The sequence below is a fragment of the Podarcis raffonei genome, chromosome 16 (assembly GCF_027172205.1).
Source record: "Podarcis raffonei isolate rPodRaf1 chromosome 16, rPodRaf1.pri, whole genome shotgun sequence".
In the NCBI taxonomy this organism is placed as follows: domain Eukaryota; kingdom Metazoa; phylum Chordata; class Lepidosauria; order Squamata; family Lacertidae; genus Podarcis; species Podarcis raffonei.
This window is the reverse complement of record NC_070617.1, coordinates 11,582,617-11,608,546: the sequence shown is the minus strand read 5'-3', so window position 1 is coordinate 11,608,546 and position 25,930 is coordinate 11,582,617. Positions and strand designations below refer to the sequence as shown.

The 25,930-nt window shown below is 46.2% G+C and overlaps 1 protein-coding gene and 1 long non-coding RNA gene across 2 annotated transcripts; both read right to left on the bottom strand.

Annotated features, from left to right (window-relative positions):
• Positions 1–45: 45 nt before the first annotated feature.
• On the bottom strand, positions 46–14,323 carry STX5 (syntaxin 5). Its single transcript, XM_053367964.1, has 11 exons — positions 14,179–14,323; positions 7,147–7,369; positions 5,796–5,866; positions 4,930–4,985; positions 4,203–4,273; positions 3,810–3,926; positions 3,256–3,312; positions 2,575–2,656; positions 2,339–2,439; positions 1,371–1,492; positions 46–634 (listed from the first exon to the last, which is right to left on the bottom strand). Exons 2-11 carry the CDS (start codon positions 7,348–7,350, stop codon positions 475–477), a joined length of 1,041 nt encoding a protein of 346 aa, XP_053223939.1. The 5' UTR covers positions 7,351–7,369; positions 14,179–14,323; the 3' UTR covers positions 46–474.
• Positions 14,324–17,137: 2,814 nt separating this feature from the next.
• LOC128404118 (uncharacterized) lies at positions 17,138–20,435 on the bottom strand. The gene is made up of 3 exons (XR_008328067.1): positions 20,358–20,435; positions 19,905–20,183; positions 17,138–17,484 (listed from the first exon to the last, which is right to left on the bottom strand). It is a non-coding gene; the product is annotated as an uncharacterized LOC128404118 (long non-coding RNA).
• Positions 20,436–25,930: the final 5,495 nt, after the last annotated feature.

Here is a 25,930-nt window from a genome sequence, read left to right as displayed (position 1 = left end):
CTGGGAAGTTGAAACCAAGGTATCAGTAATATTTTAAAAGGGGAAGGGAGGGGTTCTGTTAGTGTGTTGTTTTTCGTTTAGTCCCAAAGGGGAAGGGCAAATATATAGAACAGAGGAGGGGAAGAGATGCAAGATCCTGGTCCCGCTACATACAGACATGCCCCCCCACTGGATTGTATCCCATCTGGGGAGCAGAAGGGGGTTTGTTGGGGCAGAGCCCTTCACAGCATAGTCCAAATGCTATTGCACTCCGATTGGGGTGGCCCCCGCTCCAGGCCGAGAGCCACGGCCAAAAAAGAGAGAGTCACAAATGAGCGAGGATGGGCCCCCTTTTCGGCACCAGGCACATGGAGGGCAGCAGTGATGACTCTGCCCCCAGGCCGGCTACAAAGAGAACAGAAGAGTCCAGTGTCCCAACGCGGCTCTTGCAGGAGGAGGAGGAGCTGGTGGTGGGCGGTTGAGCCGCCTCCACCATCAGGCCAGGAACACCACGAAGATGATGAAGAAGACAATAAGGATGAGGAAGATTTTCACCATCAGCCACCGATTGGATGTGACGGACTGGAAATATTTCAGGATCTCCGTGTGGGCGCCTTCAACATTAAGCTGAGCATCTTCCACGTTGGCGTCAATTCTACAGGATTGGCAAAAAAGAGAAAAAATAAGGGCAGGTGAAGCCCTCAGGAGGAGCTGCCAGCTTGCTTCTTGCCTCTGGGGAAGAGGAATAACTCTATGGAAACAAAATAAATTCCTTCCAGTAGTTCCTTAGAGACCAACTAAGTTTGTTATTGGTATGAGCTTTCGTGTGCATGCACACTTCTTCAGATACACACACATGCACACGAAAGCCCAAACTTAGTTGGTCTCTAAGGTGCTACTGGAAGGAATTTATTTTGTTTCGACTACGGCAGACCAACATGGCTACCTACATGTAACTAGACCTATGGAAACAGCAACACTAAGTTGCCTCCCAGGATTCTTACGGAAATAACATACAGTGCATTTTGCACGTATCAGACCAGTGTAATGCCACCCCTTTTGATTTGCAGCAGCTGGTCGCTGGTTGCAGTTGTCAAGTGATGAACCCAACATTTGTGAGTCGCCCAATTGAGGATCATCTCTGTCTGTTGGGGGTGGTTTGCCCTGGTGTACCAGTTGCTAAGAATCAAAAGTGGGAAGGAGAGTCGCTGCTGCGCTCAGGCCCTGCTTGCCAAGGTGGGAACAGGAAACTGGACTTGGTGGGCCTTTGGCCTGATCCAGCAGTCAGACTCTTCCCCACAAGTCTTCCTCACAAGCCTCCTCCCAAACAACCCTTGTGCTGCAATCCGCTGGCTGCCTCGAGAGGAACAGAGCTTTTCTCCCCTGCCCACCTCTGGATGGTCTCCTCTTGTTCTTTAACCATATGCGCCAACTGCTGGAATATGGAGCCCAGCTCCACGATAGTAGACTCGATGTTCTGCATGGTGTCTGCCCGGCTCTGGATGTACGTATCCTACAAAAGAGGAACGGGTGATGTGGGCAAGGGGTTTCGAATAGGTGATCCTTAGGGTCCCTTCCAACTCTACAATTCTATGATTGCCTGCTCTCTTTTCTGTACCACTGTTACCAGGCAGATCTGTGGCTATGGCACAACTGCAAGTAAGCCATGTGGTGGTCAATACTGATGATCTAGAGCAGCCTTCGGCAGCTTGGTGCCCTCCAGGTGTTTTTGGCGACAACTCCCATCTACAACTCCCATCATCCCTAACCACTGGCTCTGCTGACTGGGGCTGATGGGAACTCAAGTTAAACAATATTTGGAGGGCCACAGGCTCTCTATCCTTGCTTCACGCTTCTGTAAGGGCATTTAATATTTGATCCCTGACTGGTTGGGATATGTGTCTAGGACAGGGGTGGGAAACCTGTCAGGCTCTCCAGGAGGTGTTGGAAGTACAACTCTCATTACCATTGGCCATAGTGACTGGGGAGGATGGGGGTTGGAGTCCCAACAACAGCTTGCGGGCACCAGGCCCCCCATCCCTGCTTTAATGTGATGCGAGAACCCAAAGCAGGGCTATGCAAGTAGCAGACAGCTCAATTCTGACAGGCCCCCCCCAAGCCAATAGGCTACAATTAGCAAGGCTGCCAAAGGAGAGAGGGCAAAGCTGCTCAGAAGAAACAGGGAGTTCCACCAGGGACATGAATCTTCATGTGTGCTTTTGTTTGTAGACAGATGTTTCTTATCCTATAGCTCAGCCATGGGAAGCTAAAGAATGACAGTTAGCCTTTCCCATTGCTTCACACCCCTTATTTCTAGTGCAAACGTCTGCAGGCCCACCCACTCCCCATGCCAAGGCACCTGCTCGTTGATGAGTTGCAACTGCTGGCTGGCCCGGTTGTCCATGTCAATAGCCACGTCCCCCGAGTGCCGGCGTTCGTCCTGAAGCATAGCGGAGCCACCTGTGGACATCAGCCAGCGAGGTCAGACTGCTTCCCCCACCTCATTTCAACGCCACCTTCCCTCCTTCAATAGGGTACCTGCAGCACCACTTTCCAGTTCCTTCTGGTACCAGGGGACTCCCTGCTCCGACTCACCTAGATTGCTTGCGGCGAGGGGAATGGCGGAGACCGGGGGGCGGGAGAACTGTTCTCGCCGAGTCTTCTGCTGTTTAAGGTTCTGGGGAAGGAAGTTGGGAGGGTCAGGGTAAGCCAAGCAATCAAGGCACTCAGGCCGGTGGGTCTTAATGTGCACAAGTTAAAGTTTCCCTATCATCCCATTGCCCACACATCAATGCAATGCATAATATCACTAGCTCCTCCAGGTGTGGGGAAACATTGGCTCTCCAGACGTTGCTTGAACTACATCATCCATGGCCACTGGGGCTGATGGGAGTTGTACTTCAGCAACATCTGGAGGCCCAAAGGTTCCCCCCAAGCTTGCTTTACATCTAGTGATGGTGATCCATAAGGTTGTACAATTTACACAGACTTTTCACCACCTCTCATGGAAACTTGACATTGTTGTTTCCGCTTTTTTTAGCCCATTTTTCTCCAAACAAGAGGGATAACAATATAGATAACAAGCCTCCATATGCTTTTGCCTTTGATCAGGGTTGATAAGGCATTCATTTTATAATTGTGTTTATAGGTGTGTGTGTGTGTGTGTGTGTGTGTGTGTGTAGTCAAGAGCTGCCTTATTTATGTTGTGTGACGCAGCTAAAACAACGGAAGCTGACTTTAGCAAAGTTTGAGATTGGTGGCTTACAAGCAACTTACCTCTGTCCGCACCTCCAGAACAGACTTGAAATCGTTGGACATGGAGGCTAACTTGGACTAGAAAAGAAGGGAAGGGAAGAAGAGTGAGGAAGGCAAAATCTGATCTTCCTGCCACCCTATCTGGCCAGAGAAAACCTATTCCCACATCCATACCCTGTCACTGCTGCTAATCCCATGCTAGGGAACAAACATTTTCTTTATGTCTAATACATATAAGACTACAAGAGCCTTCCTCAACCTCGGGTGCTGGCTGGGGCTGATAGGAGCTGTGTTCCAAAACATCCAAAAGGCAAACAGGGATGCGTGAACAGTACACCTCAAAATTCTGCATCAAGAAAAAAAGATGAGTTCTGCAAGCTGAATAAATTATGCATATTATTTTCCAAGCTGTCAGAATTTATTCTATTGCTTGTGAGTTGGGGGGGGGGAATGAGCTATCTACAGTACCCAAGTCCTGTTCTTTTGGGATGGGGGAAACCCTCTGGCTCTGAAGACATTTAAGGCCCACAAACTTTTAGGCTTGCATTTTTTCAACCCTCTGCCTCAGGCCTGACCTGCAGTGACACCACCACGGTGTTGGAGTGAGTTTGCACGTGCCTCCCACTCTGGCTGCCTTTCGCTTTGACAAATTCTTGCAGCTGTGCGATCTGTTTGTTCAGGCTGTTGATGTCCTGTTGAGAGAGAGAGAGAGAAAGAGGAACTGCCTGAAGAGGCAACTCGAGGTTGCCAAGAGGCGCTAGATCAGGACACTGCCCCTTTAAGAGAGCTCGGAGGAGGAGGCGGCGGCGGCAACCAGCAAGCATAACGCACCACAGTGGTGCCTCCCACCTTCTCTGGCACTTACTTAGCTTTCCTTCCCCATCCACTGGGCATTCCAAGCAATACAGCGGAAAGAAGAGAGAAGGCAGCCAAAAGAGGAGCAGGACAGAGGAGGCCCTCTAGCTCACCTGCTTGATGATGTAAGTCAGCTCCTCAATCTCCACTGCCTTGTCATCAAACAGAGATTTCCGCTTGGCCACTGAAGATACAGAAAAGTGTAGCGCATTAATCCATTTTCAGTCTAGGGGCCACATTCCCCTCTGGGCAACCTTCCAGGGGCCATATGCCACATGGTGGGTGGGACCAGAAGCAAACACAGGCAGATCAATGCAACCTTTGTAGAGGGGGATAGTTTCTGCACACACACCTCCCTATGCCTTTGGTTCAAGGAGGCAAGAGGTGTTATCAGAGCTAAAGGACACTTCCCAGGCAGAAACACTCAAGGTAGGTTTGAAGTAAGGCCCATAAGGGGAGAGATGAACTGGGTACAGTCCTGAGGGTTAGATCACGAGGCCCTGAGGCTCCCAGCCCTCTATATTAACTCCCATTCTCACCAACCAAGCCCGGCCCCTTTCCCTTCACTTGTGACTTCCATGTTATGGAAGTGGAAGCTTATCCTAGACAGGACAAGCTAAGATGCCGCAGTTGCTCTCAACCCAGCTCCCTGCCTTCGTCCAAGCACAGCATTCCTGGTCAGCCACTGTGTACACCACTGCCCTGGCCTCCCAACACCTCCCTAGCTTTTCATCGACATCAAATGACAAGTCAAAACTCAGCCAGCAACTGCGTGATGTGGATCGGTTTCCCCCACTCCCCCCAGTAGCCTCCAGCTTCATCCACACTCCAAATACTCACAGATTGTTAGCTTCTCCAGCTTGGCAAAAGTGTTGCTGAGGTCCTTCCCAATCCGCCTGAGAATCACAAGGAGTTGAAATTAACAACAACGGATGTAGAACTCAACCGCCTCACCTAATTTTTCATTTCATCATCAAATGTTCCAAGTTACATGAAACTAACAAATCTTAAAACTGGAAGGGGCAAGGCGTTATTATGCACAGTGCTGGACCACCCCTGTGTGCTGGATTTTGACATTCCACATTTTCAAAAGGCCTTGCCCGCCGGCAGAAAAGTGGTAGTGGCTTCGGGCAGGTTATCACAGAGCTCTTGCAAGATCTCCCTGTTGCTTCTCCTCACTTCTCTGGAGCCACCACCAGAAAAGCAAGGAGAAGCGGCTGCAGCTACTGGATTCCACAGCAAGATCTCATGGACCTCTCAATACTGCTTCTCCTCACTTCTCCAAAGCCCCCACGCATATCGCCTGCCCCCCACTGCTGCAAGAGAAGCAAGGAGAAGCGGCTGTGGTTTCCAAGTTCCGTTGAGATCTCACAGACCTCTTGCAAGGGCTAGGGAACCTCCAATTGTCTTCAGCTGTTGGTCATAGCAGCTAGGGCTGATGGGAGCTGTAGTTCAGCATCACCTGGAGGACCACAGATCCCCCAGCCCTCCTCCAAGCTTGTCCTCCATGTTTCCAACCGCTTACCAACTTAACCCCCACTCCCTGCTTCCAGTACCTGCCATCTCACCAGCCATGAGTGCTGGACCTTACTGGCTGTGGGGCTGGGCTCCCGACACTGTATAGGGGAAACCTATTTCTCTGGATCCCCCTGCAGTGCTACATGTCCCTGAAACGTCCCCATGAAGCAATGGGTTGATAAACTCACTTGGCCATGACAGTGAATTCGCTTCTTTGCCGAATGGCGTTCAGCACTGGCTTGTTTGGCTGAAGCCCATTCTGAGGGGGGGGAGGGAAGAAAATGAAAGACAATTGAGACTGTGTTAAGAATATAAACAAAAATGTGAAAGAAAGAGTAACTCCTGGGTGCTTCTCTTTTTACTGGTCCAACTTCTCCCAGGTGGGAAAATTTCTACCTACACCTGTCAGAATACCAGCCACACTTCTGTCTCCCAACAAGCAACACAATGGCCTGGTACAAAAAGATGCAACTTTATTTTTGGGGAGTCTCCAGCATTTTTAGATGCCAACCTTATGTACCCAGGAAATTCCTGCAGCCTGTGGGAGAATTTCTCCTGCAAGTTCTAAAGATCTCAGATGCCCACCCCGCAGTAGCTCAGTGCAGGGCTTTTAGGGTGGCTGCCCATGTTGGTGGAATGGCATTCCTTTCAGGATACAACAGACGCCCTACTATCTGCACTTTCAGAAATGTAGCATACATTTTTGTTCCAACAGGCTTTCTCCACTGGAGAAATGGATCTATGCCACGAGTGTCTTTCTGGGGGGGGTATAGTTTCAGTTTTGTTTTAAGTGTATCTGCTGGGTTTTGTGTTTTATCTGGTTATTTTGCTGGTTTTGTTATACATTGCATTGACAATGAGTGTAGAATGCAATCATAAATTGATTATGGTGACGATAATGTTAACAATAACCAACCTGCTACTTATGCTTATAAAATTATTTACAGTGGTACCTTGGTTCTCGAAGTTAATCCATTCCGGGAGTCCGTTCGACTCCCGAAACTGTTCCAAAACCAAGGCACAGCTTCTGATTGGCTACAGGAGATTCCTGCACTCAAGCGGAAGCCATGTTGGAAGTTCGGCTTCTGAAAAACATTCGCAAACCGGAACACTTACTTCCGGGTTTGCGGTGTTCGGGAGCCGATTTGTTCAGAAGCCAAGCTGTTCAAGTACCAAGGTACCACTGTATATACTACATATTATTGCTGTATAAAGGCCAGTTTCATAAACAAAACATATATAAACATTGATTGTTAAAATACACAACAAAACAATTCCATTTAAAGCATTACAATGTGAAACACCCATAATTAAAATGCCCAATAAAATAATCCCATTATCCTGCTACAAGCCTTCTCAATGAGGTGTACAAATTTAACAATAAAACAGGTTTTTAAAAATCACAATTAAATAATGTGACATTAAACACTAGAAAAGGCACTGAGAGGAAAGTCTCCATTTGTGGCAATGGAAACTGGCTGCAAGAGTTAGGTCTATCCAAATCCCCTTGCCTCCAACTCTGCCTTAAGTGGCACTTACCTGTCTGCTCTGCAAGGACTTGCAGGCGGAGAGAAATTCCTGGGTGCGATCTTGACACGACATGGTGTCCCACTGTGGAGGAGGTGGCGCAACTGGGCTTGGGGCAGGGGTGGCAGCGAGCGGGGGCAGAACTTGTGTCTGGGAAGGTCCCAGGTAAACGCCCTGCTCCGTGTTTCTAGAGCCGTGGCGTCTCCTCGTATTCATGGAGGCTCATAACCTGGTGCTGAGAGAGAGAGAGAGAGAGAGAGAGAGAGAGAGAGAGAGAGGTGGTCATCAGCGCCCAGCAATGAAAATTTCAACCTTGCTCTCAAATTGCACCAGACAGGCTTCCCCACCCCATTGTAAAAACACTTAAATCAACAAGGGACAATCTAAAAGTTGTTAGACTCAAATTCCCATGATCCAGGTAGCAGCTGAGTGGACAGGGATAACGGGAGCTGCAGTTCAACATCTGGAGAGTCACTAGTTCCACCACTGACTTAAAGCCTGCAACCCTTTCAAGTATGGTGTTTATTATTGCATTTATTAATTAATTTTATATCTCACCCTTCCTCCCAAAGGAGCATCAGTGACCAATACAATCATTTTTATGGGGGGGACTCAATATATTAGAATAAAAATTTTCCATACACACACACACACACACACACACACAATATTCCATACATGAAAACCATAAAAAATATTATCTGCTTTTAGCAGTTACTGATTTAAAGCTCCACCCCTCCCATCAAAAAATAAAAAAACATTTTGCCAATCTTGAGAATTAATTTCACAATTTCCCATATTGTTCTCAGTTAAACTTCTCATCAGGTCACAAATAATTATATAAAAATTAGGGGGCGGGATTCTTGGGAGGGCACACTGTTAAAGCCCATTGAACAATTAATTTTAAATTTAGTCTGTTTGCTTGAGAAAGAACTATGTGATTAGCCAAGGAACGTGCAGTTTGATGTCTGGGCAGCCAGCTTGTTTCCAGTTCTCCCAGTTTTTCTTTTCCTTGGGCTCCTGTTAGAGCTTTTAAATCTCTGTAAAGGTATCTTATCGTGTGCAATCCCTTCTGTTTATAACCATTGGGCTGTATTTCTTTTGTTTTGATGTAGAACAAGGGATGGTAACAGAAAGGAGTAATTGGGGAGATCAGAGAGTGACCATAATTTCAAAGTCAGAGATGTGCTACAGCCAAGGGATTTAAAATAACTTGACAACAAATGTGAGAGGTCTGTTTCATCATTAGAATTACATTTCATGCATGTGCTGCATCATAAATTTGGTGGAATCCTCCCCACCCCTGCCAATATGTTGATTTGTATAGGTTGGCAGTCTTGCTTGCTTGCTTGCTTAGATGATTAAATTAAGAGATTCTAAAATCTTTCAAAAACTGGCAGATGAGTACAAGGACTTGGAATAACTTTTTAAACTTAGGTAGGATAATCCTTTGTACAGTGGTGACCCTTCCCAACTATGTTGCCAGTTTGAGGGATCTAATTATATGTATTTGATGAAAGGCCTATTGTTCTTTTTCTTTAACTGTTTCCAACTTTTTGTAATCATTACTCCAAGATACTTTATTTGCTTTCAGCACAATTTAATTTTGGATTGGTTAAGGCACAATTAATCTAGTTGTGCAATTTTGAAAGGCAACTTCTCTGACTTTTTGCAGTTGAATCCCATTCCCGAGATTTCACCTTAACAAAAAATCTTCAAGAACATTTGGTAAGGATATATTTGGTTTATCTAACCCTGATATCATCTGCAAATAGGTTAAGCTTTTGTTCCACTCCTTCCACTGATACTCCCTTAATCAAATCATCTCCCCTAACTTTGGTAGCCAAAGGGTCCAGGGATATGGCAAAAAGCAGGGGTGTGTCCTCGCCTTCCTTCACCACTCCACATACTGAATTTTGGGGGGGTCCTGTCCATTAAGTCTGATAGTTCTCTGAGAATTCTCAAACAGGTTTTTCAAAACAGTTACAAATATTGTGGGAAATTACAACTTTTCTAATAATGGATATAGTATTAATTAATTAGTTAAATCCGCATACTGCCCTATACCCATAGATTTCAGGGTGGTCCACAACACAAAATATAGAAAATGCAAAGCACATAAAAAAAATAAGAACAAAACCAAACAAATAATCCCCTCTCTCACAACACACTCAAAAAGGGCATCATGTGTAAATCAGCCCAAGGCTGATTTCTAGCAGCTAGTTTCACAGAGTCTAGTGCATAAAGGTGTATAATGAAGTCAGTCGAATCTTCCTGGGGAGAGTGTTCCACAGGTAGGGAGCCATTGCAGAAAAGGCCTGTTCACACAAAGAAGGGCCTCAGAGGATGATCTCAGGGTAGGTTTATATGGGGAGAGGCAGTCCTTGAGGTATTGTGGTCCTGAACCATTTACGGCTCTGTCAAAACCAGCACTTTGAAATGGGACCAGAAGCTAACTGGTCCCCAGTGCAGTTAGACCAGGGCTGGTGCAATGTGCTCAAACTGCCTTGCCCCAGGGAACAACCCGGTCACCGAATTCTGCACTAGCTGAAGTTTCTGAAACAAGCTGAATAAATTCTCCCAGCCCAATTTGTCAAATGCTTTTCTAGAATGATACTATCAATGTTACTTTTCTTGGTTCCCCCTGCCCCAGATAGATTCCATTAATTAATATCCTAATAGGATCAGCTATATGCTGCTCCTTAACAAAGCCTACTTGATCTGTGTTTACAATTGTAGATAAGAGAAGTGGATGTCAACCCATCTGCCAAAAGTTTCCTAAAAATCTTTGCATCTTGATTAATTAGTACTATTGGTCAATACTAGTAAACAAAAATGGTGTCTGTCTCAGGTTTCTGAAATTCAATCACCTACGATTCCTTCCAAGTGGCAGGTACTTGATGCCCTCAGAGCATAAAGTTGAAGAGCCTCCCCATTTTAGGAAACTTGCTCCTTAAACATTTTGTAAAAAAAAAAAAAAAAAAAAAAAGGAGGTGAAACCATCTAATCCTGGGGTGTTTGCAGGTTTTAGTTTAAGGGGATTTTTCCTATTTCATTTTCTGCTATAGATTCACATAGATAACTTTGTTGATCTCTGTCCAGGGCTTTTAGATTTACTTCACTGAGATACTGAGATAACTGCTAATTTGCATATTATATGTTACTTTATATTTATATATTTCATCGTAGAAGCCTTTACATTCCCCCCCTACCAACCTCTTCTTTATAAAGGTGTTTTCCTCCCTGTCCTTGAATACACGTGATATATTTCTAGAATTTCTTATTAGTTCATAAACTAAGAGTTTTGATTTTTTGTCACAGAATTCTTACTGATATATTGTGGCTTTTAAGAACATTGCAGTGCTGGCCCAAAACATCTTCCTTTCTGAAGCAAAGCCTAAATGGCACCACAACCACTCCAGTAGGGCCAACACAAAAAGTATTTGCTGCACTGTTCAGACACCAATCCCCACCACTCCTGAAGCAGACCACTTTGTCCTGCCACTTGGCTCCCAACACACACACACACCCTCGCTACCAGGATAGGGCTACCAATGGCTACTAACTCACTGCCAATGGCTACTATCTCCACTGTCAGAAGCAGTATGTGTCTAAATGCTAGTTGCTAGAAACCATCGATGGGGAGAGTGCTGTTTCATGCAGGTCCCATTCCTAGGCTTCCCACTGGAGCATGTGAGTGGCCACATGCTGGACTAGACAGGTCATTTGGTCTGAGCCAGTCAGGCTCCTTCCACGTTTTTTATGTTAACTCAGATCTCCACCAGAACTAAGCTGAAAAACAAACAAAGGCACCCGGTGCCCTAGGACAAACTGCTCTAAACTACTAGCAACAGCTTCTTCCCCCACAATGCTCAATACGAATCCAAAAGATTCCTAAGTTCCACTTCTTTTGGATTCGAAAAACTGCCACTCCTAATTCAGTGGGAGGAAATTTAGATTTCACAAAGGCCCAAGTAGTGATGCCAATTGGGCAGGTGAGAATCTGGCTGCTTTGTGGTTGTATGAACTAACACAGGGGTCAGCAACCTTTTTCAGCAGGGGGCCAGTCCACCATTCCTCAGACCATGTGGTGGGCTGGACTATTTTTTTTGGGGGGGGATTGAATGAATTCCTATGCCCCACAAATAACCCAGAGATGCATTTTAAATAAAAGGACATATTCTACTCGTGTAAAAACATGTTGATTCTTGGACCGTCCGTGGGCCGGATTGAGAAGGTGATTGGGCAGCATCCGGCCCCCAGGCCTTAGGTTGCCTACCCCTGAACTAACATCTACTCTCCCCACAAGTTCTGAATCGCTTAACAATAACAGAAGATTATCAGTCTTCCAAATCACCACCTTGCTGGCACAAATAACAAAGAGTTTTGTGGCAATATAAGGAGACAGATTTATTGTAGCATAAGCTTTATCATTCACTATATTTATAAAAAGCACTTTTAGATCACCCTTCACCTTCAAAGATACCAGCATGGTATCCAATCAGCAGGAATAAACTAATTGTGGACATACTGGCTGGGGCTGATGGGAGCTGGAATCCCCTGACCCTGCTTAACATAAACATACAATGCAGCTGCATTTGAAATACTGTGCAGAAACAATATTAAGTAAACGGGGAAAGGTGCAGAAAAGAATGACTACAATTATCAAGGGGCTGGAGCACTTTTCCTCCAAGGAAAAGAGAAGTCAATTGGGGCTTTCTTTTTTATAGAAAAAAAACACACTGTCTGGGAGAGGGGAGGAAATATTACAGCAACTTCTATTATTACAAATTGTCTAACAAAGAGCGGAGAAAGAGAAACTGTTTCCCCTTCTCAGAGTCAGCAGGTTTGGAACAGGCATACTATTTCATGCAGTACAATGCACAATTAACTTAATCAAACTTGCACTGTGGATATGGGCAGCTAGTAAAACTTGCGCCACTAAAAGCGGATACCCTGAAAAGACCAACAAATCAGAAACCTTTGTATACCTATAGTTATTTGTTTTGACTTTTTTCTGAATGTAGTATGTTTGTTTATACTATGACAAATATGTATAAAATCAGTATTTTAAAAACTTATCAAACTTAATGCCTGAAGTTTTGGTGAAGTGCCTACTAGCTAGGACAGCTTTAAAAGAAAGCATTAGAAAGGGTTGTGGAAGAGGAAGAGCTCTACTAACTGTCAAAAAGGAACTTCCTGTTCAAACACAGTCTACCCAGGAAGCCAACAAATTACATCCAGCCTTGGAACACAGGGATTCTGTACCTCTCCTTCAATCAAGCTTACCTGAAAATAAGCCTCACTGTATTCAATGGGGTTTACACTCAGGGAAGGGCATACAGGACTGCAACTCCGATTTTATGACACGGTAGTGTCGGGGGTTCAGAGGGGCTCGGAAACCCCAGTGCAAGTGTGGGACTCAGACCCCTTCAGCACCAAACTGTGAATAGCATCGGCTCAGAGTCTCCCAATATCCATCTCCAGCCTTCCCCTCTCCAGTAAAGGGGGGGGGGAGTCTGGGGTATATTTGGACCCTTGGCGACACAGCCTTGGCCACCCCTTACCTAGATAACCACCTCCAACCCTCCTTTTCTTTCTTAAAGCCAGAAGCACTACTGTAGTTGCACTGCACCCTCCAAAGCTCAATTAATCTGTAGGGTAAGAGTGGCAGGAAAGAGAGTAGAGTGGGGCTCCCCCATCACCCTCAGGAAAGGACAACATGGGTTGCTTGTCAGGGCAAGGGAAACTGTGGGCTGCTTGGGATGCTTCTGAAAACATAGATGAAGCTAAGCCAAAACAGAAAGTAAAACACAAAGTAACATAGGAAGCTGCATCTCTCATAACACTAGAATTAGAAAATAGTCAAGGAAGCTGGATGTTAAAAGGTTCAGGACAGGCAAAAGAGCGTATTTCTTTATACAGTGCATGGTTAAACTATAGAATTCGCCCCCACAAGAGGCAGGGATGGCCACCAAGTTGGATGGCTTTAAAAGAGGATTAGACAAATTCATGGCTGATAAGGCTATCAATGGTTACCAGGCATAATAGCTATGTTCTACCTCCAGTTGGAGACAGGATTATTCTGAATATCAGTGCTGGAAAACACAGCAAGGGAGAGTGCTGTGCACTCAAATTGTGCTTGTGGACTTCCTAGAGACATCCGTTAAGCCAGCATGAGAACAGGATGCTGAACTAGATGGACCAGTAGCCTGATCCAGCAGGATGTTCTTATGCCTTCTACAGAGCCAGGCCTATCAAACTCAGTATTGCTTACACTGACTGTCAGTGGGTGTCCAAAGTTTCACACAAGTGCTCTCTCCCAGCCCAACCTGGAGATGCTGAGAACTGGGACCTTCTGCATGCAAAGGTCTACCAGATGCTCTACCACCGAGCTACGGCCCTTCCCCTCGAATTAAGATTCTAGTCCTCATGGTCCACCACTGAGCTACGGCCCTTTCTTGAGGGTCCGCCACACACATAGAATCATGGAATTGTAGAGCTGGAAGGGACTACGGGGGTCATCTAGTTCAACCCCCTGCAATGCAGAAATTGCCCTACGTGGGACTCGACCCCACAAGGCCCTAATATTAAGAGTCTACTAGAAGGGAAAGGTTTTGAACCACTATCTGTGGAAGAGGAAAGTGGAGAGTTGGAGGGGGGCGGGGAGAGAGAGAGACCTCAATTCGTAATGATACCCAGGAGAGGAGGAGGGGGGAAAGCTTTCGTTCCTGTCAGAAAGGGGAGGGTGAGAGGAAGGACTTGGACCAATAGGCTGGGGGAGGGATTTGGAACAGGACACGAAAGAGAAGGGACTGGAGACCACAATCTGTCGGGAAGGGGGAAACATTTCACGGGGACACACAAAGCGGGGGGGAGGGCTCCGGCTTCTGTCCCTGAAAAAGGAGGGAACTCTTTGAAGCGGGAGGGGGGACCACACCGGGTGGGGGAACTTTTACGGAGGAGCACCGCGCTCGGCAAGAGTAGCGGGGGGAGGCGGCGGCGAAGCCTGAGGCATATATGAGAGGCGGACCCCCGACTCACCGGCTTCGCGGACCCGGACCCAGCTCTAGGCGCTGCCTCCCTCCTCAGTCCCGAACACCGGCCTCCGGATCGAACGACCAAACAAGCCGAAAGGAGGGCGGGCCGTCGACGTCACTGCCACGTACCCCCTCAGCGGCCGACGTCACACGCACGACGCCGGGAGCGACGTCTGTTAGCCCCGCCTCCTCCGCTAGCGCGCGCCTGCGTACGTCATCCCCGCCCCTCCAGCGACGCGGCTTCTTTTCGCTGACGTTGCGGTTGAGGGAGGCGGGGCTCTGTTGCTATGCGACAAAAGGCGGGCGCTTTCCGGGATCCTTGGCAAACGAGGAGGGAGCGGGGAGTGTAGAGTCGGGATTTTGTTGCTAGGCAACGAAGAGCCGGCGGGGCCTTGCATTCCAGAATAAAGGATTTACCTGGGAGTAAGCTGTAATTGAAGACAGAAGTGCCTGGCGTGCTCTGGTCCATGGGGACACGACTAAACGACTAAACAACAAACAAGCTGTAATTGAAATGGGTCGGGCTGGCTGCTGAGTAAATGTGCGTAGGATTGGGCCGTAACGTAAATCAACAAACTGAGAAGCAGAAGCAGAAACGTTGTGACAGGTAGAGATTCGGCTGGTGAGGCTTTTTCTAGCAGCTGCTCTCCAGGGTTTCAGGCAGTGGATGTTTCCAGCCCTATCTGGAGATGCCAGAGACTGAACAAAACAAAATAAAATAAAATAAAAATTCCTTCCAGTAGCACCTTAGAGAACAACTAAGTTAGTTATTGGTATGAGCTTTTATGTGCACACGAAAGCTCATACCAATAATTAACATAGTTGTTCTCTTAAGGTGCTATTGGAAGGATTTTTTTTAAAAAAAATTTGTTTCGACTACAGCAGACCAACACGGCTACCTACCTGTAAACAGAGACTGAACCTGAGACCTACATGCAAAGCAGATGTTCTGCCACTCAGCTACAGTCTGTCCCCCAATATCAAGTATTACGGAAACACTACAATAGAGTACTACAAAGAGGTCATATTCTCCATTCTTTCCTTGTGCATTGTTTAGTAAAGTTTAATGGAAGATAAGGCTGTCAATGGCTACTAGTCATAATGGCTGTGCTCTTTCCCCACTGTCAGGGCAGTAAGGCTTTTGAATCCCAGTTGCTGAAAACCACAGCAGCTCTTGTGCTTAAGTCCTGCTTGCAGGTTTCCCACCGGCATCTAGTTGTTCACGGTGAACAGGCTGCTGGGCTATAGAAGTCATTGGCCTGACCCAGCGCACTCTTCTTGTGTTCTTACATTGGTAGTCAAATGAAATGTTACCTTGATACGCTCTAGCATCTGTTTCCTTTATCTGTTTTTTTCCCACCCCACTGGCAATATTTCAGTAATAAGCTCCTTCGGGGCAGAGTATTTGTGTTACCAGGTAAAGTGCACAGTAAACCACAACATAATTTGAGTTTGGAACCTACAAATTGTGCAGGCCAGATCCAACACTGTTGGCAGTCTTCCAACTAACCCACCCACCATCTGTTGTGGCTGCCAGATGGCACTTGGAAAGAAAAAAACTTCTTTTTCTGAATATCATAAACAAGCAAGTATGAATGTAGCAAGCTCTGCGTGAATGTAGCAACTAAAAACCTACTTCCACACAAGCCAAGTACGTACAGAGATAGCGAACAGAGGTCTAACTTAGAGGAAGAGGAACTAAAATAAATCTTAACAAATTGTCATTTTAAATAGTCTAGTCATCAGCAACATCAATGAAAACAAGTGGACCTTGGCCACTGAAGAAAAAATACACATAAACTAAGAATCTTCAAAGGAAAGGAAGACCCTGAATATTTCTGTTCTGTCTGCTGGGACTTTATTTCTCTATCATGTGCAGGGTGGGGTGGCATCAACGGTTGGCACCCCTGAGGGCACGCTCAAAGACCCTGCTGGACCTCCTCACCCTCTGCACCATTGTTGACTGCTTGTTCACCTGCGTCTTCTTGCATTTTAATGGTGTCGCAAGGCCAAAAGAACAGGGTGTCTAACCACCACCTACGCATGTACCTCTTGGTCTGGCCCAGAGAGGAGAAGCAGCAATGGCATTGAGTGATGAGGAGCTGCTGCCGCTGCCTGCTTCCTCATTGGCATGCTGTGTCAAGCAGTGGTGAGGCAAAGGAGTTGCAATGACAGTGGACCAGAGGTGGATAACACCTTTCAGCCTGAGGGCGGCATTTAATTATGGGCAACCTTCCGGGGGCCATATTTCAGTGGCAGGTGGGCCCAGAGGTAAAATGGATGGAGCAACAGATGTAAATTATACCTACCAACATGAGTTTGACCAAACTGTGGGAGGCAGTGGAAGACAGGAGTGCCTGGTGTGCTCTGGTCCATGGGGTCACGAAGAGTCAGACACGACTAAATGACTAAACAACAACAACATGGTAGGCTAGTCTCTATGCACAATCACATATCCCTCTCCTCCATCAGGGCTAGCAAGAGGCACGGACAGATTTGGACACATTCTAACCTGGGAAAGGCACCTAGAGCCAGTGAAGGAAGTGGCCTGGGGAGAGTTCTGAGGCCAGGTAGAGAGGCCTGGAGGCCTACAATTAGCCCCAAGGCCTGATGTTTCCTCATCTCTAGCTCAGTGAGGCTTACAGAAGGTATCTCTTGTCCCTCAAACCTGCAGCTGGCCCCGATGTAGGAAATGTTAACTTTTTCTGTGGCCCATCCATCAAAACATCTTATGGGAAGGGGTGTGAGGAATAAAAATACAGGCTTTTACTTGCTGCATGGGATATTGCGCTGCGTTCATGGGTCAATAGTACAAACCTTTCCCACAGAATTAATTATGATCACCAAAAAACTGTTTGAATTCCTCACTTCCCATTACTAGTCCTCTCCTTTCTCTTCCTGACCATTATCAAAATGGGTATCTGCTATCTCGGGCAGCCAAGAATTTCACAGAAAGCCATGCATGATAGTTAAAGTTTATTCCCCTTAGCTGTAAGACTGCCTGTATTTTGCAGCAATGCTGCCATAGCCTGCTCTGTATTCTCTGTCCACATTCTCTCTCTCCTCAGTGAGTTTCCCCAAAATTACTCAGAGGTATCGGGTTGAGGTTCTTGATCGCTGTTCAGATGACTGGGCCCAGCCACTTCTGCGCTCATGCTCTTCAAGGAATCTCGCTTTGTGCTGAAGAGAGAAACACGTCTCCAGATCACGTGGATCTTTGTGCTTTCAGTCCGATGGCCCAGATCTTCGGTAGATGTCTTCTTCCCAGTTGCCCACCTTTCCCTTAAGCTATGTCTTCTCTTTTTTTTCACTGCAAACAAAAATTATAAGATCATGTCAATGGGGGGGGGGGAACCAGCAAAACCAGGGCAGCTTTAGCCTTTTGGTCTGCATAACCCTCTAAAGGGCCCTGTGCCAACACATGGCATAATTGGGCACCAGAGACCAATGCCACAATCACCAATTTTACTGGGTGGCATTGGCTGCCGCTGAAACTCTTGCTGTTCTGGGATAGCTTGCATGCTGCTGTGGCAGTGTGTTGAGAAGAAAAGCCCTGCTGGCTCAAGGCAAAGGCCCATCTAGTCCTCTATTCAGAGGAGCAATCTAGGTGCCTATAGAAAGCCCGCAAGCAGGCCCTGTGTGTGTTGGAAGTGGTCTGGTGCAATTAAGATGGATGCACTAGCAAGTTCAGGCATGGAGGCTCCAAGTTCCAGTTTCCAGCCATTGGGTTGTAATGGTAGCCATAGCTGGAGCAGACCTATTTAAATGACTAGATGTGATGAACTTCTATCCATTAATGTGTCTACTCTCAGTATAACTTGGTTAGATACAACTTGCTGGTTCATGGCATGCAATGAAATTTTTTGTTGGGGAACAGGGCCAGAGGCACCAGCTTGCAAGGGTGATTGGGGGGGGGAGATGCACGTGTGCGCATCTTAAGCAGGTCAGAAACTTACTGGGCTTTGGGGAGGAGGTGCCAGGCCTCTGACAGATTATTGGAACATTGCTGCCTCCGGGAGGGCTCTTGATCTCCGTCATTCTAATTTACCAGGAACATTTAGGGGGCTACCCTAGTCCACTGACTGCAAGCCACTGTTGCTGGTCACAATCCTGTCCTCTGAAGCAACTGAAAAGAGGTCTGCTTCATCTTCTGTGTGACGGGCCTTCTGATATTTGAAGACCACTATCATGTCTACTTAAATATTTGCTTCTTCGGGGTGAACATACCCTGCTCCTCTTCCTTGTTCCCCACAACAGTTTCTCATAGGAAAATGCTTTCCAAATCCTTCACCATCCCAGTTGCCCTCTTCTGAACATGCTGCAGTTTATCATCATGCTTCTTAAAATGTGGTGCTCAGAACTACTCTACATATATTCCGACCAGCAGAGAATAGAGTGGAGCTATTACTCATTATCTGGTCAGAATGCTTCTATTTAAATAATCTCTCCCTCTTACCTGCCCCAGCCAGTGTGGCCAGTGGGATGATGGGAGTTGTAGGATAGCAGCATCTCAAAGGTTCCCCACCCCTGTTCTGCAGGGCTATCAAGGTTTGGGATTATTTGCAGTTACCGGTAGCTAATCTAGCATCAGTCTACATTGTTGTAAAGCAATCCTATGCATGTTCATCCAGAGATTGTCCCATTTTGTTTAATTGGGTTTATTTGCAGATGCATGTGCAGAGGTTTGCAGCCTTAACAAAATATATCTATAACAGTTTCTCCTACATTGGTAAGAAGCTGAAAAGGTTATTTATATTAGGTTCTTATTTCACTATTTACTGATTAGTTTTTAAGGTTGTAAATTAGATTATCATGATCTTGTTTAGAAGCATATTCTCCTCAGGGTGGCCAGATGCACAAGGACAGGTCTTAATAATTGTGCCGAAGAAGGAATTTCAGCAAGTGTATCCTCTAATGTATAAGGCAGCTTCTGGTTTAAATTAAATCTACCAGGAAAAAATGTATGAATATATAAGCGCCCCGAAAAAGCTGCAATGTGAAATGATGGTTTCCTACAGTGTGAACAATCACAGTGAGCATTTGGGCTTGTGCATCCTGTTTTCCTCTTTTATACACATATTAAGAAAACCTTGGTTTGCTGAGTGATGGTTTTAGAACTTGCTAGGATTTGAGATTTCAGCTTGATCCTAGCTTGTTCTTACTAACCAGGGTCTGGACCTTGATCACACAACTGTGTTTTGTTTAAAAGTGAAAGCATCACATCTCTGTGATGATGTGAAATAATAATAATAACAACAACAACAAATTATTATTATTATTACTACTACTACCCCACCCATCTGGCTGGGTTTCCCCAGCAACTCTGGGTGGCTCCCAACAGAATTAATGATAATTAATAATAATAATAATAATGGGGGAGCATGCTAACAGCTGGTTTACTGCAGTTGGAAACTGCATTTACTCGTTCCGCTTTATAACAGGAATGGAAAACATGCACCTAACTCCTGTCAAGTTCCTCCCATCGGAATCCTCCCTCCTGTTGCCTGGGCCGATTCCTCCACAAGCTCCTCCCACTTGCATGCGCGAGCTCCGCCCCCTTCCCGAGGCCCCACCCTCTTCGAACCTCGCTTGCCCCTTAAGTTCCATCCGAGGGCTTGCCCGCCCACGTGCGCAGGGCGCTGGGGATTCCCCGAATTTTCCCAGCTCCGGTGAGGGGAAACCCCTCCGCGGGATTCCCTTCTGCGATCGGGGATGCGGAGGAGGCGTCACCTTTTTCCGAGGCTGGAGCAGTCGTTTGGGGCGCGGGTGGTGCTGCTACTGAGTTTGTGTCTATCGCTTCGCAGGAAAGCACTTCATTGGATTCCACACAGCCCATCGCCCGCCGCGCGGCGCCTGGACGGGGCCCGTCCCGGCCCGCCAAAGGGGCCTGCCGCCGCCGCAGCCTTATTCCCTAGGCGGCTTTTGTGAGGTCACGCTTTCGCCTCGGCTCCAACTTTGGCGGAGGAAAGTTGCCTCGCCTCACTCTGCCCACCATCATCCACCGTCTTCCTTTAAAAAAAAAAAAAGATTGTTCTTTTATATTACAGTATATCACTTGCATTTGTTATAAAATATATCGCCTTCCGATTCCGGATCCCAACTCCCTTCGTTACCAAGGTGGCTGCGATCCTAGCACGTTTCCCTAGGAGGGAGTAAATCCCATACAGACTGACTGAGACTTACTTCTGGTTTTATGTATTGATTTAAGCAATTTAGTATACTGCTTAACTACGGTAGTCTCTAAGTTTACAAATATAAGGTACAAAATATAAAAATACGATTGCGCTGCCAGGGGCATTAAAGCCACATTTCCCCCTCAAAAGCAAATCCCATTGCCTTGAGAAGGTAAGAGCAGCCTAACTGCTGCATCAGGCCAAAGGATCAGGCTATCTTGTCCAACACCCTCTTCTCACAATGGCCAAACAGATGACACAATGGGCAGCCCCAAAGCAGGGCATGAGCGCAACAGCAAGTCTCCCTGCTTGTGATTCCCAGCATGTTGCCTCCAAGAGAGGAGGGAGAGAATACACGGGCATCCTTTTTTCTCCTCCATAATTCCTCTCCCAGCCCCTGTAAATGGTGAGAGTTTTGTAGTAGGGATAGTTTGCAGAATGACACAGAAAGCTTCCCAAACTGCATCCAAAAATGCAGATAGGGTAGTTGTGGGATATAAGAGATGTTGGGTGGAGAAATCAGCAAAGGCAGCTCTGCAGATTGCAGCTTTAAATAATAATAGAATGATTATTACTACATTATATCCCACCAGTCCTCTGGGGAGCTCAAGATCACATACAGGTAAATTATTTTATTTTTTATTATATTATATTTTATTTTATTAAATACATACCCTGCCCATCTGGCTGGGTTTTCCCAGCTACTCTGGGCGGCTTCCAACCGAATATTAAAAACAATACAGCGTCAGACATTAAAAACTTCCCTAAACAGGGCCACCTTCAGTTGTCTTTTAAAATTCAAATAGTTGTTTATTGCCTTGACATCTGCTGGGAGGGCGTTCCACAGGGCAGGCACCACTACTGAGAAGGCCCTCTGCCTGGTTCCCTGTAACCTCACTTCTCGCAGCGAGGGAACCACCAGAAGGCCCTCGGTGCTGGACCTCAGTGTCCGAGCTGGATGATGGGGGTACATGGTTCCCCCACAACAGCCCTGTGAGGTAGATTAAGCCAGGTGTGGGGAACCTTTGCCCTTCTAGTTACAGAAAGGTAGCCGTGTTGGTCTGCCATAGTCAAAACAAACAAACAAACAAATTTCTTTCCAGTAGCACCTTAAAGACCAACTAAGTTAGTTCTTGGTATGAGCTTTCGTGTGCATGCACACTTCTTCAGATACACTTGAAACAGAAGTTGCCAGATCCCTCTATATAGTGAGAAGGTGGGGAGGGGTATTACTCAGAAGGGTGGTGGGAATGGGTGATTGGCAGATAGCTGTGATGAGCCTGTTGACGACTCTTAACGACTGCAATAGGTCTTACAGGAAAAAGCAAGGGGTGAGGTGAGAAGGTGAAAAATAGCTTTGTCATTTATAATGAGATAAGAATCCAATGTCTTTGTTCAGACCAGGTCTCTCCATGGTTTTAAGTTTGGTAATGAGTTGCAATTCAGCAGCTTCTCTTTCCAGTCTATTTCTGAAATTCCTTTGTAGTAAAACAGCTACTTTGAGATCTTGTATAGAATGTCCTGGGAGATTGAAGTGTTCTCCTGCTGGTTTCTCTGTCTTGTGATTCTTGATGTCCGATTTATGTCCGTTTATTCTTTGGCATAAGGTTTGGCCTGTTTGTCCAATATAGAGAGCTGAAGGACACTGTTGGCATTTGATGGCATATACAATGTTAGACGATGAGCAATTAAATAGTCCCGAGATGGTATGTGTGATGTTGTTGGGGCCAGTAATGGTGTTGTCCGGGTGTATGTGGCAGCAAAGTTGGCATCTGTGTTTATTGCAGGCTCTGGTGCCAGTGTCCGTGTTACGTCTGGTTGTAGTATTATTGTGGGTTAGGAGTTGTTTAAGATTGGGTGGCTGTCTGTAGGCAATGAAAGGTCTTCCTCCCAGAGCTTGAGAAAGAGAACTATCATTGTCCAGGAGAGGTTGTAGATCTCTGATGATGCGTTGTACTGTTTTAACTTGGGAGCTGTATGTGATGACTAGAGGTGTTCTGTTATTTTCTTTTTTGGGTCTGTCTTGCAGCAAGTTCTCTCTGGGTATCTGTCTGGCTCTGTTGATCTGTTGTCTAACTTCATCTGCTGGGTATTTTAGTTCTAAAAAGGTTTGCTGTAGATCTCTTAGGTGAGAGTCTCTGTCTGTAGAATTGGAACAGATACGGCTGTAACGTAGTGCCTGGCTATATACAATGGACTGTTTGGTATGTTTGGGATGGTAGCTAGAGGCATGTAGATATGTTTGTCGGTCAGTTGGTTTACGGTATAAGGTGGTGTCTATGCGTCCATCCTGTATTTTTATAGTAGTGTCCAAAAAATGTATTTCTTGCATAGATTGATTCATTGTTAGGTTGATTGTGGGGTGAAAATCATTGAATTTCTGGTGGAAGGTGTCTAGGGTCTGTTGACCATGTGTCCAGATGATAAAAATATCGTCAATGTATCGCAGGTACAAGAGAGGTTTGAGTGGGTAGGAGTTTAGGAAACGTTGTTCTAAATCTGCCATGAAGATGTTGGCATACTGTGGGGCCATGCGGGTGCCCATTGCTGTGCCGCTGATCTGAAGGAACAGGTCATCACCGAATTTGAAGTTGTTGTGGGTAAGGACAAATTGGCAGAGTTTGGTGGCAAAGTCTGCTGTGGTTTTATCTGAAATGGTGTTCCTGAAATGGTGTTCCACCCTTCTGAGTAATACCCCTCCCCACCTTCTCACTATATAGAGGGATCTGGCAACTTCTGTTTCAAGTGTATCTGAAGAAGTGTGCATGCACACGAAAGCTCATACCAAGAACTAACTTAGTTGGTCTTTAAGGTGCTACTGGAAAGAAATTTGTTTGTTTGTTTGCTTTGCCCTTCTAGTTGTTGATGAACTACAACTCCCATCAGCCCTAGCAAGCATAGCCAATGGTGTAGTTCAGCAACACCGGGATGACTAAATGTTCCCCATGCCCAGATTAGGCTGAGAGACAGCAGCATGGTGACCAAGTTGGGATGTGAACTCCAGTCTCCCAAGTCCTAGTCCAGCACTCTTGAATCACACATTGCACCACATACAATAACCCACAGCACCACCCGCATCCCTGTTCTTTGTAGTAATAGCACATAAAAAAAAGATGTGGAATAATATGAGCAGCTCTTGCTGGATCATATTAAAGGTCTGTTTGATGAAGCAGGCTCTAGCCCTTGAAAGATGATGTCATGACTTTGTTAGCCTTTAAGGTGCCACAGCACTCTAACTACAACAGACCAATGTGGCTACTTGGTGGGGTGGAAGGCAGGGAAACCTATCTTCTGGTGGAGCCACAGCCAATGGCGGACAAACTCACCCCAACTGGCAGTAAAAAAGAAATTAGGCATCTGGTCCCTGGCTGAAGGCAGATCTTCACAGTGGCTTCCCCTCAGGAAAGGGCAACCAAAATGGTCAAAGGCCTGGAAACGATGCCTAATGAGGAACGGCTAAGGGAGCTGGGCATGTTTAGCCTGGAGAAGAGGAGGCTAAGGGGTGATATGATAGCCATGTTCAAATATATAAAAGGATGTCACATAGAGGAGGGAGAAAGGTTGTTTTCTGCTGCTCCAGAGAAGCGGACACGGAGCAATGGATCCAAACTACAAGAAAGAAGATTCCAACTAAACATTAGGAAGAACTTCCTGACAGTAAGAGCTGTTGGACAGTGGAATTTGCTGCCAAGGAGTGTGGTGGAGTCTCCTTCTTTGGAGGTCTTTAAGCAGAGGCTTGACAACCATGTCAGGAGTGCTCTGATGGTGTTTCCTGCTTGGCAGGGGGTTGGACTCGATGGCCCTTGTGGTCTCTTCCAACTCTATGATTCTATGATTCTATGAATTAGTGATTATCCAGCTCACTCTTACTGCTCAGACCCAGTAAAATCACTGGCCAATACTAACAAGTCTGTTGACTTCAACTGGTCTCTTCACAGTGGAGCTAAGGGGTTGTATTCAGTTATTTCTGACAGTGGACAACCCAGAGGCTTCTGGGAAGCTCATGAAGGATATAACCATGGGTAGGCAAACTAAGGCCCGGGGACTGGATCCAGCCTAATTGCCTTCTAAATCCAGCCTAATTGCCTTCTAAATCCAGCCCGCGGACGGTCCGAGAATCAGCGTGTTTTTACATGATTAGAATATGTCCTTTTATTTAAAATGCATCTCTGGGTTATTTGTGGGGCCTGCCTGGTGTTTTTACATGAGTAGAATGTGTGCTTTTATTTAAAATGCATCTCTGGGTTATTTGAGAGCCAGTGTGGTGTAGTGGTTAAGAGCGGTGGACTCGTATTCTGGTGAACTGGGTTCGCTTCCCCGCTCCTCCACATGCAGCTGCTGGGTGACCTTGGGCCAGTCACACTTCTCTGAAGTCTCTCAGCCCCACTCACCTCACAGAGTGTTTGTTGTGGGGAAGGAAGGGGAAGGAGAATGTTAGCCGCTTTGAGACTCCTTAGGGTAGTGATAAAGCGGGATATCAAATCCAAACTCTTCTTGTGGGGCATAGGGATTTGTTCATCCCCCCCCCCAAAAAATATATTCCGGCCCCCCACAAGGTCTGAGGGACAGTGGACCGGCCCCCCGCTGAAAAACTTTGCTGACCCCTGGATATAACCTTCCTCTGCTAATACCCCTTTCCTGCATTTCAGTGGTTGACTACTGCTGGAAGTGGAGTCTCCACTTTTGTTAGTGGGATTACTAGAGCTGACCTGCATGGATTTGCCCAATCCATGGCAGTAGTCATGAGCCCCATGGCCACAGCAAAATTCCATAAATTACCATTTTGTATGAAGGAGTTTCATGGATGACCCTGAGTTTCTAGAATTATTTTTCTAACCCTACTATTATTTTAAAGACCTATCATACCCATCTCTTTTTCTAAGCTAAATAACCACAAATGCTTTTAGCTTTTCCTCACGGGGACTGCGGGTTTTCCACTCATCCCCTCCATCTTGGGCCGCATTCACACTGTACATTTAAAGCAGTATTGTACCACTTGTGTCTTCCCCCAAAGAATCCTGGGAACTGGAGTTTCCCCCTCATTCCCCTCACAGAGGTACAGTATCCAAAGTTCCCTAGGAAAAGACACTCATGGTTAATCCACTCTGGAGACTGTCGCTCTCTGTGAGGGGGAATAGCGGTCTCTTAACAACTCTGGACATTCTTGTTGCAAACTGTTTTGATCTTTTCTAGGACATAGCAGTATGCATTTTGATAAATCCGCTCATGGATGGGGCAACACTCCCCCTGAAAACGCAGGTTCCCAGTCTGGGTATTTTACTGGATTCGGCCCTGAGCGTGGATGCCCAGATTTATGTGGTAGCCAAAACTGCATTTGCACAGTTAAATTTCATGTGCCAGCTGTGCCCATTCCTGGAGAATTCTCATCTAGCTTAGTTACATCCCATTTGGATTACTGTAACATGCTCTATGTAGGGCTTTATTTGAAGTGCTTGAAAACTCCAACAAACGAAGAACTGCAGGCAAATCCTTGACTGGGGCTGGTTGTAGGGAGCCTTTTACTCCCTTTTTTCGACTTCTCCACTGGCTGTTTCTGGGCTCAATTTGAAGTGTTGGTTATGA